The sequence below is a fragment of the Heterodontus francisci genome, chromosome 11, assembly GCF_036365525.1.
Source record: "Heterodontus francisci isolate sHetFra1 chromosome 11, sHetFra1.hap1, whole genome shotgun sequence".
NCBI classification, from domain to species: Eukaryota; Metazoa; Chordata; class Chondrichthyes; order Heterodontiformes; family Heterodontidae; genus Heterodontus; species Heterodontus francisci.
In genome coordinates this window covers 95,925,058-95,939,663 of record NC_090381.1, presented here as the reverse complement: position 1 = coordinate 95,939,663, position 14,606 = coordinate 95,925,058, and the positions used below count along the sequence as shown (strand labels likewise).

General features: G+C 43.5%; 1 protein-coding gene across 3 annotated transcripts in view; it reads right to left on the bottom strand.

Moving 5' to 3' along the window:
* Positions 1-14,606, bottom strand: part of LOC137375407 (plastin-1-like) — a 176,399-nt gene that overhangs the window by 48,259 nt on the left and 113,534 nt on the right. For all 3 annotated transcript variants that reach the window (XM_068042586.1, XM_068042585.1, XM_068042587.1), the window contains exons 5-10: positions 13,438-13,570; positions 11,000-11,081; positions 10,413-10,578; positions 3,691-3,833; positions 1,644-1,736; positions 1,355-1,547 (exon numbers count right to left, since the gene is read on the bottom strand). In XM_068042586.1, the coding sequence (XP_067898687.1) occupies positions 1,355-1,547; positions 1,644-1,736; positions 3,691-3,833; positions 10,413-10,578; positions 11,000-11,081; positions 13,438-13,570 (810 nt within the window). The remainder of the gene's footprint in view (positions 1-1,354; positions 1,548-1,643; positions 1,737-3,690; positions 3,834-10,412; positions 10,579-10,999; positions 11,082-13,437; positions 13,571-14,606) is intronic.

Genomic DNA, 14,606 nt, shown 5'->3' with positions numbered 1-14,606 from the left:
TTTTGCTGTCACCTTATAAATGTAAGTAAAGCCTGCAAATAGACTTCAAATAGCCATAATAAAACTCTTTTGATGAGTTCACCTGAATCATACCTAAATACACACTGGAAACTTGCATCAAGTTATCTGTTTCCTTACATTATTTACCTTCTCTTAATTTAATTTTGAGACTGTCTCTTTGTTACTATTGCATCTTGGAACAGAATATTGTTGGTCACCATATTACCAGGAGTGCCACAGCAATTTTTACATATGAAAAAATCAAAGATGTGGGGCTGAATTTTACCAGCCCCTCGACACCATGGGTCACGGCAGGGGGGGACCGTAAAATTCTGCGGGGGGAGGCCCACCTCGACCCCCGAAGTCGAGAAGGGCCCACACATATTACCGACGGTGGGAGGACCTTGGTGCAGACCCCCCCCCCCCACCTTCCATCACTTGGTCGCGGGGCCTTCATCTAAATATTTAAATTAACATAAATTAGATGTAAATGAAGTTAACTGCTGTCAGCGGCCGGCCACGCTGATTTTACAGCCGATCACACCTCGTGCGCCTTCGGAACTCCATACTGAATTCCGAGGCGAGAACCTGGTGGGGAGGGGGTGGGGGAAGGAATAACATTTTCGGGGGGGGGGGGGGGGGAGGAGGGGAAAACAATTTTAATTGGCTGTGGGGATGGTGGGAAGGGGTTGAAGGGCAAATGTGAGAAGGTTGGGTGGGGGGGAGCGGGAAGTTCGGGTCGGGAATAAAATCGGTTATGTTAATATAGGGCAATGAAAGGACCATTGGCGGAGGGAGGGTTGGTGAAGGGCCTCCATTTCCTAAGTATTTAATTAAAAATAATTATTTCTAATACACCTTTAAAAATGTAACATTTTTGCTAAGGGCTTGAAGTCTTTTAAAAATGGCGACAGTGCCTGTGTGGTGGTGCCGGACGCCATTGCTGGGGACGCGCCGTCCGTCCCCTCTACGTCATCTGGGGCGGCCGCTCCTCCCCCTCTATTTAAATGAGCCCCCGCATGAAATATCGCGGGGGCTCGGCGGCAGCACTTCGGTGTCAGAAGGCCGCCAAGTTCAAAGCATGCCACCGCATAGCGTGGCGCGCGAATAAAATTCATTCATCAAAGCCTCAATGTATCATTCATGTAAATAGTGAGCACACATTGGTTCAAAACAGGAGCAAGAAACCAACAGAGGCACTAGAGCAGTAAGCAGACAAGAACCAAAATAATAATGAAAAGAGTGGCTTCTTGAAGGGTGGGGAGGGGTGGGGACAGGTGAGGAGCAGTTGCCTTGCAACTCAGGCTTTCACTCTAGATTAAGCTACATAATTCTCGATATACAACTTCCGTACCTTCCAACAAAGTGAGGTCGTATTCCTTGTTTGGCTTGTGCAGTGCTGGATATTTGTTGAACAGATTGGCTACAAAGGCCAGGTTGAGTTTAGGATTGCCACTGACAACATCAACTGGAGTAACAAACTGTCTGCAGCCCAGTTTATCAGCTTGTTGCAACATGTATTCTGCCCTTTTAAGATCATCCTTTTCCTGTAAGACCATGAAAAGAGCAATTCGACACCAAAATAGTTTCTTCAAAAGGAAAAGAGGACAAATATCTCATAAAAAGCACCAAAGTGAACTTACATTAAAACCTGTCATTTCAATCTCAATCATCATTTCATCACCTTCTCCATTGGGTGCAATCTGATTGAGTAGATGGAAATAAGCCTTGGAATCCTAGAATTAAATGGAATATTAAACCAAAGTTGGATGACAAAGATGAAACAGCCTCTGAAGTTACCAGGGAGGGAACAGTTAGTTTTATAGAAAAAAAATAGCAGAAACTCTAGTCATACTACTCAAATACTCAAAAGATTTCAACCCAGCATTGCTTTCAATGTTGTTTGTGTGTTTTTTTATTGATGGAAGCATTCTGTGTTGCTGACACACCAACTGAAAACAACCACCAATGCAGAGCAGCACACAAAAGAAAATCAAAATACTGTAGATGCTGAGATTCCGAAACAAGAACAGAAAATGCTGGAAATACTCAGCAGATCAGGCAGCATCTGTGGAGAGAGAAACAAAGTTAATGTTTCAAGTTGATGACCTTTCGTGAGAACTGGAAGAAGTTGAAGATATAACTGTTAAGCAAGCACAGAATTAGGGAAAGGGAAGGAGGGGGAAAAGAACAAAAGGAAAGGGCTGTGATAGGAAAGAAGGCAGGAGAGATTAAATGACAAATAGAATGATGGTGCAAGGAAAAAGGAGATGATAGTGAAGAAACAAAAGATGGATCCAGAGATGTAAATGGGAATAGCAAAACAGCTGCTGCACAAGGAAATGAGGGCAGACATAACGCTCTGAAATTGTTGAACTCAATGTTGAGTCCAGAAGGCTGTAAAGTGCCTAATTGAAAGATTAGGTGCTATTCCTCAAGCTTATGTTGAGCTTCATTGGAACAGTGTAGGACAAAAAAGTCAGAATGGGAGTGGGACAGAGAATTATAATGACAAATGGCCAGAAGCTTGGGGTCACGCTTGTAGACTGACTGGAGGTGTGCTACAGTGATTACCTAAAATAAAAGCAAAATACTGCAGTTTGCTGGAAATCTGAAATAAAAACAGGAAAGGCTGGAACCACTCAGCAGGTCTGGCAGCATCTGTGGAAAGAGAAGCAGAGTTAACGTTTCGGGTCAGTGACCCTTCTTCGGAAGGGTGATTACCGAGTCTGCATTTGATCACCCCAGTGTAGAGGAGACTGCATTGTGAGCAGTGAACGCAGCATAATCAATTAAAAGAAGTCAATCGCTGTTTCACCCGGAAGGCGTATTTGGTGCCCTGAACAGTGGGAAGGGAAGAGCTAAAAGGATAGGGGTTGTATCTCCTGCATTTGCATGGAAGGTGCAGTGTGACGGAGAGAGGGTGTTGGGGAGATTGAGGAGCGGACCAGAGAAAGGGTATTGCAGTGGGAATGATCCCTTCAGAATGCTCAGAGGGGAGGGGGAAGATGCGTTTGGTGGTGGCATCAAGTCGGAGGTCGTGGAGGACACTCCGTTGAGTGTGGAAGTTGGTAGGTGGGAAGGAGAGGATGAGGGGAACCCTATCGTGGTTCTAGGAAGGAGGGGAAGGGGTGAGAGCAGAAGTGTGGGAATGGAGCTGATTCAGTAAAGAGCCTCATTAATAACAGTGGAGGGGAATCCTCAGTTGAGGAAAAGGGAAGACATATCGGAAGCACTGGAATGGAAGATGGCATCATCAAAACAGACACAACAGAGACAGAGGAACTGGGAGAATGGAATAAAGACCTTACAGGAAGCAGGGTGTCTAGTCAAGGTAGCTGTGGGCCACTATAAGCCTGCTGACTCCCACTGGTGAATGCTCAACTTTTTCCTGCTTTGGCATCAAGTCTAGAATCCTCTCCTGCCCATTGATTTAGGAATCTGTAAATGTCATTATTTTTGGAGTGCCTCAAATAAGTATGCTAATTTTCAGTGTCAAGTATTTGTTTTAGTTCAAAATCATCCTTTCAGCAATTAGCTTTCTGTCTCTATAGAATATGTCAAACAATTCTACCAAGCCATAGTCCATCTGGAAGAACAGAGCTAAAAGTAGCCACGGGTACCTCACAGATGGGAGTGGAAATTGGTATCAGTATAAGTAGTGAAAAGTTTTAGTGCAAATGCTAGTACCTTAATGTCTTGACTGAAGTTGTTGATTGGTTTATACCCTGCATTTTCAAGATGGTGGTTGACCCAACGCAGAATTAAATCTTCAGGTGAAAGTTTCAACAGCTCCTCTAACTCTTCACCTTCCATCAACAGAGCAATAAGTGCTAGAATCAAAGAACCAACTGCATCAGCATCTTACAATTTCTCAGGATGCCAAATGTTATCTTATATTCATGCAGCAAACGTCATCAGAAGCCACAAACCATATATTTAACGTTATGGTACTATGGACAAAATCTTAAATATATCCAAGAGTAGCCCAGCTTTAAAAGCTCAGAACAAGGTTTGCCACATTGGTTGCCAAGCAGACATCATAAAAAAGATTTATTCTGTCACAGGATGTAAGCGTCGCTGGCAAGGTCAGCATTTATTGCCCATCCCTAATTGCCCTTGTGAAGGTGGCGTGAGCCGCCTTCTTGAACCGCTGCAGGTGGGTGTAGGTACACCCACAGTGCTGTTACCAAGAGAGTTCCAGGTTTTTGGCCCAGCAACAGTGAAGGAACAGCAATACAGTTCCAAGTCAGGATGGTTATTATGCAACAAGATAAGATTAATTGATGACCTCATAGTGAAGGCAATCATAATATGATTGAACGTTACATTCAGTTTGAGCAAGAGAAGAACTTAAATAAGGGCAATTATGAGGGCATGAAAGCAGAGCTAGCTAAAGTGAACTGGCAAATTAGGCTAAGAGATTAGTCAATAGAGATGCAGTGGCAGACATTTAAGGGGTTATTTCTGAATACACAGAATAGGTACATTCCAACGAGAAAGAAAAATTCGAAAGGGGAGGACCCACCATCCGCGGTTAACTAAAATAGTTAAAGGTAGCATCAAACTTACAGAAAAAACATATAATGACGCAAATATGGGTGGCTGGTGAGAAGATTGGACAGAAAGAACTACTAAAAGATTGAGAAGAAGGGAAAAATTAGAGTACAAGAGAAGGCTAGCTAGAAATATAAAAACTGATAGTAAGAGTTTCTATAGATATTTAAAATATAGAGTTAACAGAGTGAGTGTTGGTCCTATAGTAAGTGAGTCTGGGAATTAATAAGGGAAAATAAGGAGATGGCGGATGAATTGAACAGGTATTTTACATCAGACTTCACTATAGAGGATACAAGTAACATCCCAAAAATAGCTGTAAAGCAGGAAAAGGAAGGGAGGGAGGAACTCAAGAAAATTACAATCACCAGGGAAATTGTACTGAGCAAATTGTTGGAACTGTGGGCTGACAAGTCCTTGGGTCCTGATGGACTTCATCCTAGGGTCTAAAAGAAGTGGCTAGTGAGAGTGTTAATGCGTTGGTTCTTCCTATATTCCCTAGATTCGGGGAAGGTTCCATTAAATTGGAAAATAGCGTATGTGACTCCTTTATGCAAAAAGGGAAGGAGACTGAAAGCAGGAAACTATAGGCCAGTTAGCTTAACATCTGTCTTAGGGAAAACATTAGAAGCTATTATTAAAGATGTTATAGCAGGGCATTTAGAAAAATTCAAGATAATCAGGCAGAGTCAACATGGTTTTGTGAAATGGAAATCATGTTTAACCAATTTATTGGAGTTCTTTGAGGGAGTTACATGTGCTATGAATAAAGGGTAACTGGTGGATGTACTGTACTTAGATTTCCAGAAGGCATTTGATAAGGTGCCACATAGGATCATAGGAAATAGGAGCAGCAGTAGGCTATTCAGCTCTTCCAGCCTGCTCCACCATTCAAACAAATTATGGTTGATCATCTACTTCCACACCATTTTTCCCAACTATCCCCATATCCTTTGATGAATTTTAAATTTCACCAGCTGCCTTGGTGGGATTTGAACCCATGTCCCCAGAGCATTGGTTGGGCCTCTGGTTTGTTAGTCCACTGACATTACCACTACACTTCATCAAAGGCTATTGCAGAAAATAAAAGCTCATGCCATAGGGGTAACATATTGGCCTGGATAGAAGTTTCGCTAGCAAACAGGAAACAGAGAGTAGACATAAATGGGTCATTTCTGGTTGGCAAGATGTAACAAGTGCTGTACTGCAGGGATCAGTGCTGGGGCCTCAACTTTTTACAATTTATATAAATGACTTGGTTGAAGTGACCGAAGGTATGGTTGCTAAATTTGTCGATAACACAACAATAGGTAGGAAAGTCACTTGTGAAGAGGACATAAGGGGGCTACAAAGGGATATCGACAGGTTAAGTGAGTGGGCAAAGATCTGGCAAATGCAGTATAATGTGGGAAAATGTGAAATTGTCCATTTTGGCAGGAAAAATAAAAAAGAAGCATATTCTATAAATGGAGAGAGATTGCAGAGCTCTGAAATGCAGAGGGAACTGGAAGTCCTCGTGCATTAATCATAAAAAGTTAGTATGTAGATTCAGCAAGTAATGAGGAAAGCTAATAAAATGTTATTGTTTATTGTGAGGGGAATTGAATACAAAAGTAGGGAGGTTATGCTTCAGTTATACAGGGCATTGCTGAGAGCATATCTAGAGTACTATGTACAGTATTGGTCTCCTTATTTAAGGAAGGGTGTAAATGCGTTGGAAGCAGTTCAGAGAAAGTTTACTAGACTAATACCTGGAATGGGCGGATCTTATGAGGAAAGATTGGACAGGCTAGGCTTGTATCCAGTGGAGTTTAGAAGAGTAAGAGGCGACTTGATTGAAACATATAAGATCCTGAGGGGTCTTGACAGGGCGGATGTGGAAAGGATGTTTCCTGTTGTGGGAGAATCTAGATCGAGGGGTCACTGTTTAAAAATAAGGGGTCGCCCATTCAAGACAGAGATGAGAAGAATTTTTTTCTCTCAGAGGGTCGTGAGTCTTTGGAACTCTCTTCCTCAAAAGGCAGTAGAAGCAGAGTCTTTACATATTTTTAAGGCAGAAGTAAATAGATTCTTGATAAAGCAAGGGGGTGAAAGGTTATTGGGGGAGGCAGCCATGATCTTACTGAATAGCAGAGCAGGCTTGAGAGGCCAAGTCGCCTACTCCTGCACCTAATTTGTATGTTCGTGCGTGGCTTGGAGGGGAACTTGCAGGTGGTGGTGTTCCCATGCATTTGCTGCCCTTGTCCTTCTAGGTGGTAGAGGTCATGGGTTTGGAAGATCCTGTTGAAGAAGCCTTGGTGAGTTGCTGCATTGCATCTTGGAGATGGTACACATTGCTGCCACTGTGCGCGGTGGTGGAGGGAGTTAATGTTGAAGGTGGTGGATGAGGTGCCAATCAAATGGGCTGCTTTGTCCTGGATGGTGTCGTGCTTCTTGAGTGTTGTTGAAGCTGCACTCAACCAGGCAAGTGGAGAATATTCCATGAGACCCCTGATTGTGCCTTGTAGATGGTGGACAGGCTTTGAGGAGTCAAAAGGTGAGTTACTCGCTGCAGAATTCCCAACCTCTGACCTGCTTTTGTAGCCACAGTACTTAGATGGCTGGTCCAGTTCAGTTTCTGGTCAATGGTGTTACGACCAGGTGAGAAAGGGTTCTAGGGCTCCCTCTCAGCCTTCACCTGGTCTTCCCGTAACGGGGTTTAATTTTTTAACATACCGTGTTTTTAGCTCCGCTTTAGTGAATCCTTGTTCACTGCTTTCCAATTATAAGGCAAAGAAACCAGCCAAACAGGTTTCCTTAGGTTTAAAGAAAAAAGGGTGAACTTTATTAAACTTAAATTCTAAATTGGTTAATGTCTACGGATACGCGACACGCCCACGCTATCATGCATACGTGATACACACATGCAGATAGAGACAGAAAAGAGCAGAAGAAATAAAGTGGAGAAGTTTGAGGCAATATCTGAAGATGGTTTTGGTTACTGTTCTTCGAGCTCACTGTAGAGTCCTTGATTGTAGGTAGGTCTTGCTTTTCGTTGGGGCCCAGTATTCTTCTTAAACCTTGTTTGATGAAGGAGACTTTTCTCTCTTGTGGTTCACTCTTCAGTGGATTTGGAGTTCCGTGAGAAAGAGATGGGAGCACACAGGAGAGGCTGTAGCGAGCCAACCAACAGTCTTTACAGTCCAGGAGCTAACAGTCTTTCTCTCAAACTGTCTGTACAATTCAAAAAAACTCAGGTTGCCCAGCAGGTTAGTCATGTGACCAGCTGGTTTGACCACGTCTGTTTGTGAATTCGCTCATCTTAGCAGTCATCCTGGAATGTGAGCTTCCTCACCTTCAACATCTGGTGATCAAAGTCCATTGTGGGTTGAATGTGTCAGGGAATGGTCCTTTGTCTCCACAAGCACTGTCTGTTACTATGTAAATGCTTTTTCCAGCCATGGCTGATCTGTCTAACAAGTCATTTCCTCACTCCAGCAACAGTTTAAAATCAATGTCCAAATGACAAAATTAATATGCCTCATTCTTGGCTGGTGGGGGTCTGCATGACAATGTTGATACTTCAAAAATTACAAATGGCATTGTCATCTCAAAGTGAACTTCATCACTGTCCTTCTTTCTTAAAAAAGCAAAATACTGTGGATGCTGGAAATCTGAAATAAAAACAGAAAATGCTGGATATACTCAGCAGGTCTGGCGGCATCTGTGGAGAGAGAATCAGAACTGCGAAAAGTTAGAAATGTAATAGGTTTTGAGCAAGTGAAATATGGGAGGAGGAAGAACAACAAAAGGGACGGTATGTGATTGGGTGGAGGGCAGGAGAGATTAAATGACAACAGGTTTCATGGTGCAAAGACAAAGGGAGCGGTAACGGGACAATAAAGAAAACAACGATGTGTCTAGAGGAGGTGTGAATGACAGTATAGCAGTGTCAGAATACAAAGTAATTCAGAAAGAAATTAGAAAAGGAACATTCCAGCAAAGAAAAATGAAAAATGGGGGCAGAGGTTATGATCTAAAATTGTTAAACTCAATGTTGAGTCCAGAAGGCTGTAAAGTGCCCAGTCTAAAAATAAGATGCTGCTCCTCAAGCTTGTGTTGAATTTCATTGGAACCTGGTAGCAGGCCACCCCTCCCTTACCTTTTGTCCGGTACATTGATGACTGTATCGGTGCAGTTTTCTGCTCTTGCCCTAAACTGGAAATTTTCATTGACTTTGTTTCCAGTTTCCACTCTTCTCTCACCTTCACGTGGTCCATCTACCACCCTTCCCTTCCTTGACGTCGCTGTCTCCATTTCTGGGGATAGGCTATCAACCAATATTCACTACAAGGCCACTGACTTCCACAGTTACCTTGACTACACTTTCACACACTCCGCTTTCTTCAAGGACTCTATTCCATTCTCCCAGTTTCTCCTTCTCTGTTGCATCAGTTTGGATGATGCAACCTTCCATACTAGCGCTTCTGATATATCTTCCTTTTCCCTCAACCAAAGATCCCCTCCCCCCACCATGACATACAGGGCCCTCAGCTGTACCATTCTATTTCACACACTTCTGCTCTCACCCCTTGCCCTTGTACTCATCTTGCACTCCACCAACCTCCCTATTCAATGGATCGTCCTCCGCCATTTCTGCCACATCCAGCATGATGCCACCAACCACACCTTCCCTTCCCCTCCCCTTCCAGCATTCTGAAGGGACATTTCCCTCCGTGATAACCCGATCCACTCCTCAGTCACCCCCGACACCACCTCTCTTTCCTATGGCACTTTTTATGCAAGGACAGGAGATGCAACTCCTGCCCTTTCACCTCCTCCCTTCTCACTGTCCAAGGCCCCAAACACTCCTTCCAGGTGAAACAGTGATTTACTTGTACTTCTTTCAATTCGTTCCTCACAATGTGGTCATTAGGGACAGCAAATGCAGACTGGGTGACTGCTTTGTGGAACACCTCCGTTCAGTCCGCAAGCATGACCCCGAGCTTTCAGTTGCCTGTCATGTTAATTCTTCACCTTGCTCCTTCTCTGACCTTTCTGTCCTTGGCCTGCTGCAGTGTTCCGATGAAGCTCAATGCAAGCTTGAGGGACAGCACCTCATATTTCAACTGGGCACTTTACAGCCTCCTGGATTCAACACTGAGTTCAACAACTTTAGATCATAACCTCTGCCCCCATTTTGTTATGTGTTTTTTTTTGCTGGTTTGGTTTTCTTGCTCATTTCTTTCTCAAATACTTTGTGTTCGGATACTGCTATCCTGCTATTCATACTTCCTCTGGACACATCTTTTGTTCCTTTACTTGTTCCATTACCACTCCCTTTGGCTTTGCACCATGAAACATTTGTTATTTAATTTCTCCTGCCCTCCACCCTATCAGACCTTCCCTTCGTTCTTCTTTCCCCCTCCCACCTTTCACTTGCTGAAAACATATTACATGCTAACTTTTCCCAATTTTGATGAAAGGTTGAAATGCTAACTCTACTTCCCTCTCGACAGATGGAAATACTCAGCAGATCTAGCATTTTCTGTTTTAATTTCTGTTTATTAAACATGGTTCAGTATCTTGGAAGACATTACCATGGAGACAGGGCCTTGTAAAGGAGCATCATCATACTTCAAAAGTTGAATATTTACACACACACACAATAATAATAATTCCTCTCATGTCACGGTAACATCACCTGATCTTTTGCATACAGGAATAAAGAGATGAGAATGAACAAAGTACTTTTGGACTCTTTCCCTGCCCAAAACACTAATGATTATCCCTTTAAAATGCAGTACATTTTCTTTTAAATACATGTGATATTCGGCCAGATGGAACTGCAGATGCCATCCATGTTCCTTGTTTACCTTCATTCCTGGTAATCTCAATATCAGCAAAGAGGCCAATCTTTATGATCTGCCATAGAAGGCCTAGCACCAGATGATGTCTCCCTTCCTTCAGGTCTTGTGCACCAATGTTCACCACTGTGCAGCCAATGGCAGAGGCAGAATTCAAAGCAAGGTTCAGGTTTTCCTGTGAGAGAATTAATTAGTGCTGTGATATCCTTAAACAACCATATTGTTTCCAAAACATCAATTATGTTTACATGCAACACTCATTTACAATCGGTAGCCCATGAATATTAAAAAACAAGACTAGACGTTTCCCTAGGAATAGTGTCAGCCCTCTGAAATTATCCTTAGGAGCAATATTGTGGGTGTTTCCACTGTCATAGAGAACAATAAATATAATTTATTAAACACATTGATCGGTTATATATGAAGGCTACCCCTCTGTATTTATTATCCATTATCTGTCGCAGAAAATCTTCCACAGTACATTTGAGAAAAGGCACTAGAATTTCAAAAATACACATTGGTTGGCACATTAGCAGTGGATATGAATAAAATTGTATCGGGTACCTTACTATTGTTGCTGGCAAGATAGTACTTACAGAAATTGTGAATGGAGTTAGCTTCCTCTTGTTGATTACTCGGTCATCAATCGTGTCTGGCTGGGATAAGTTTATCATTTTGCTGAACAGAAAAAGAGGAGATCTTTTGGTGAACAGGTTAAACTATAAACCAATATAGAAAATATTTGGTCATTAGTGACTATGTAGTACTGTCCCAAGTTCAAGATCTTTTTCCAGGAATGGCTGCCTCACCGGCACAGCAAAATCAGACTATCAGAGCATTTTATATGCTGATATAGCACACTACTGACTGTGCGCATCCCCCACCACCGAGTGAACTCCCAAATGTCAGCTGGACCAAGAGAGAGAGATGGTAGTTGATCTTCCCTGAAGGGAGGCAGAGTAAAGAAAAAGCAAGTCTATCTTGCTCTTTTTGAACAATTTGTTAGAGTCAGGTATTGAGAAACCTTGAAGTCCTCTCAATCTTTGTCAGTGTGCACGAATGGGAGTCTCAAGCGGGCAGTCAATTTTGGATGGGAAAGAGCTGGAAAGAACTTGAAAAATGTTACACAAGGCAGGACAGTTCATCAGTAAATTAAAACCAGTGGGTCATAGAATCTATCAATAATACAAATAACCTGCGCATTTTTTCCTTATTTGTTTTCCTTACTGCTGAAGACAACATTTTATGTCATCTGTCAGTTGTTGCAGGAGGATGTTTCATTAGCAGCTCTGTAGACTATTTACTAAGACCACAATGAAGTAAAAGCAGTTACAACAGCAAATATTGTCATGCCGTTCCTGATTGTAACCAGCAGAAATATTATACCCATATTATCTTAGGTTAAATGACAGTGTTTCCATTTCCGATATTTGTCAACACCATGGCCTAGAAATTTGGGTGCAGTGTGCGATCACTTTGTCTATGCACACCTGATATGGAGTCTCAGGATTCAGTACCATTGAGCCGGCAAGTTGATGACAGTAACAGGCAGCTCAGTGACGAAGTGAGAAGGAAGACTGGGTCGCTGCAATGGCCCTCAGGTAAGTGATTGAAAGGGAAAGGGGACTGGCAAGGGAACTGGCTGGGAAGAGTGGCATCAGGTCAGGAAGTAGGGGCACTCGGGTCGGGGGGAAACAGGGGTCGTTGGATCAGGTGGTTGCAATAACTGAAGTGAGAAAGTGGTGGCTGGGGAGGGAGGCTAGAAAAGGAGGTAGCGACAGTGATCGGCTGTGGGTGGGGTGTGGTAGCAGGGAGGAATCATGGCCAGCATTCTTTTAATGTGGTGATGAGATGAACATGCTTGTTCCTCCTGTATGGGCTGAGTTTTACCGACACCCCAATGTCGGGGGTTGTGGGGGGGGGGGGGGGGGGGGGGGTCCCGGAAAATGCCTCGGGAGAGGCCCGCCACAGGCCTTGACGCCAGGAAGGCCCGGCCCCATAATGCCGGTGGCGGCACGGCCTTGTGGTGACCCTCCCGCCACTTGGCGACGGGAGCAGGAATTAAAATATGATAATGAATGTAAATTAATGAATTAATGACTTACCTGCTCCCGTCGGCCATCCCGCTGTGATAGAGGTCGGTTGCGGGGACTCCCGCGCCTTCAGATCTCTGTTTGGAGATCCAAGGCGGAACACTGGTTGGAAGGGAGGACCGGGTAGGTTTTCAGGGCGGGGGTTAGAGGAATGGAGTTAAACGTTTTAGATTGGTCTAGTGGGTGGTGGGAAGGGGTAAAGTTCATAGTTTATTAACTTTGGGGTGGGGAGAGAGCAAGTAATAAATTTGATGGTAATTGTGAGTTCTGGGAGAGGGTTGAGATAAATTTAATTTATAAAATTCCTATAACTTTAAAAATTTAAATTAAATGTAAGGACTGGAAGCCCTTTAAAAATGGCACAGCGCCTGCGCAGTGGTGCCAGACCCCGTTGCCGGTGACGGAACAGCCACCCCCACGTCGTCGGTGGGGGGGTGGGGAAAAGAGAGCCTGTCCTGGCCATGGAAATGAGACGCCGCGTTCAATATCGCTGCGTCTCTGCAGAGTAAAGACCGCGCGTGCGGGCCGCCATCTTGGAGGTCGGTGGTGAGCTTGTAAAATGCAGCCCTATATTTTTAAATCTTATTTTAAATATGGGCGGTACATGTTTGGCTCAAAACGAGTGTGTGCTTCCTGCCCACCATATTGGAGACTTAGGTTGAATTTCTAGGCCTATGTGTCTAACCAACTTGGGAGCAATGAAGCACCTCTCCGCAGGGGAAGGACTATCAGTAGATAGGCCAACCAAAACTAGTCAGATACACCTATTAGCAGTTAGTTACAGAGTAGCACTGAGAGAGAGCAAGGAGTATGTCACCTGCTTGGTCATTTGGACAAGGAATGGTATCAAAAACGGAACCAATAAAAAGCCACCAGCATCCCAAGCTTCAATATGGGGTCATCACAATAAAAATGCAAAGAAGGAAAAGAAAACAAGTTACCATAGAAGAATCCCATCACCAACTGCACTGAACAGACGGTCACTGTTAGTGTCCATAGGAATCAAATGTTTACAGTCAGGATCACCTTCTAATGCTTTGTTAATCCAATTAACAAAAGCAACCTTCTCTTCCTCTGAAAATTAAGGATACCTTTTAGTCAATTATGACCACATTTAATACAGCATTGAAAAAGATTAGGAAGTTACATGATAGAGGAACATGCGAAACAAAATATACTCAAACAAGAGTTGACTAATAATAATTCACTAACAACCCTTGCAGTGACTTTGGAATTTATTAATTTTCATTTGTCAAGTATGCCATGTGCTGAAGTTGAATTTGAATCCATAGCCTTCTCAGCCCAAAGGCAAAAGCCAACTGAGTCACTTCTAACACCTTAATAATGTTGTTGCGAATTATAACCACCACTTAAAATAAAAGGAACAAATAATAAGCAAAAAACAGCAGCATTGTTCCAAAAATCTAAGGTTATGACCTGGATTAATATCATAAAAATCGGATTGCAAATCAGATACACTGATTTCATTTTCAACAAAATTAACAGCAGTCACTTTTCTCAGCTGTAGGGGTCTTGAATGCAGAGGATTTGAGTAGTCTCAATTTAGGGGCATTATCATCACTGAATTCCACCACCCCCCCCCCCCCCCCCCCGCACCCCCTATCCTGGGAGTTACCACTGATCAGACCCTTAACCGGACCAGCCATATAAATACTGTGGGTACAAGAGCAGAGCAGAGGTTGGAAATTCTGTGGCGAGTAACTCACCTCCTGACTCCCAATGCCTGCCCACCATCGACAAGGCACAAGTTAGGAGTGTGATGGAATACTCGCCACTTTCCTGGATGAGTGCAGCTCCAATAGCACACAAGAAGCTCGATACCATCCAAGACAAAACAGCCCGCATGATTGGCACCCCATTCACTACTCCTTCCACCTCCGTTGCACAGTGGCAGCAGTGTATACCATCTACAAGATGCACTGCAGCAACTCGCCAAAGCTCCTCCAACAGCACCTTCCAAACCCATGACCTCTACCACCTAGAAGAACAAGGGGAATAGACGCATGGGAACATCACCAGCTGCAAGTTCCCCTCCAAGACGCACACCATCCTGACTTGGAATTATTCACCGTTCCTTCACTGTTGCTGG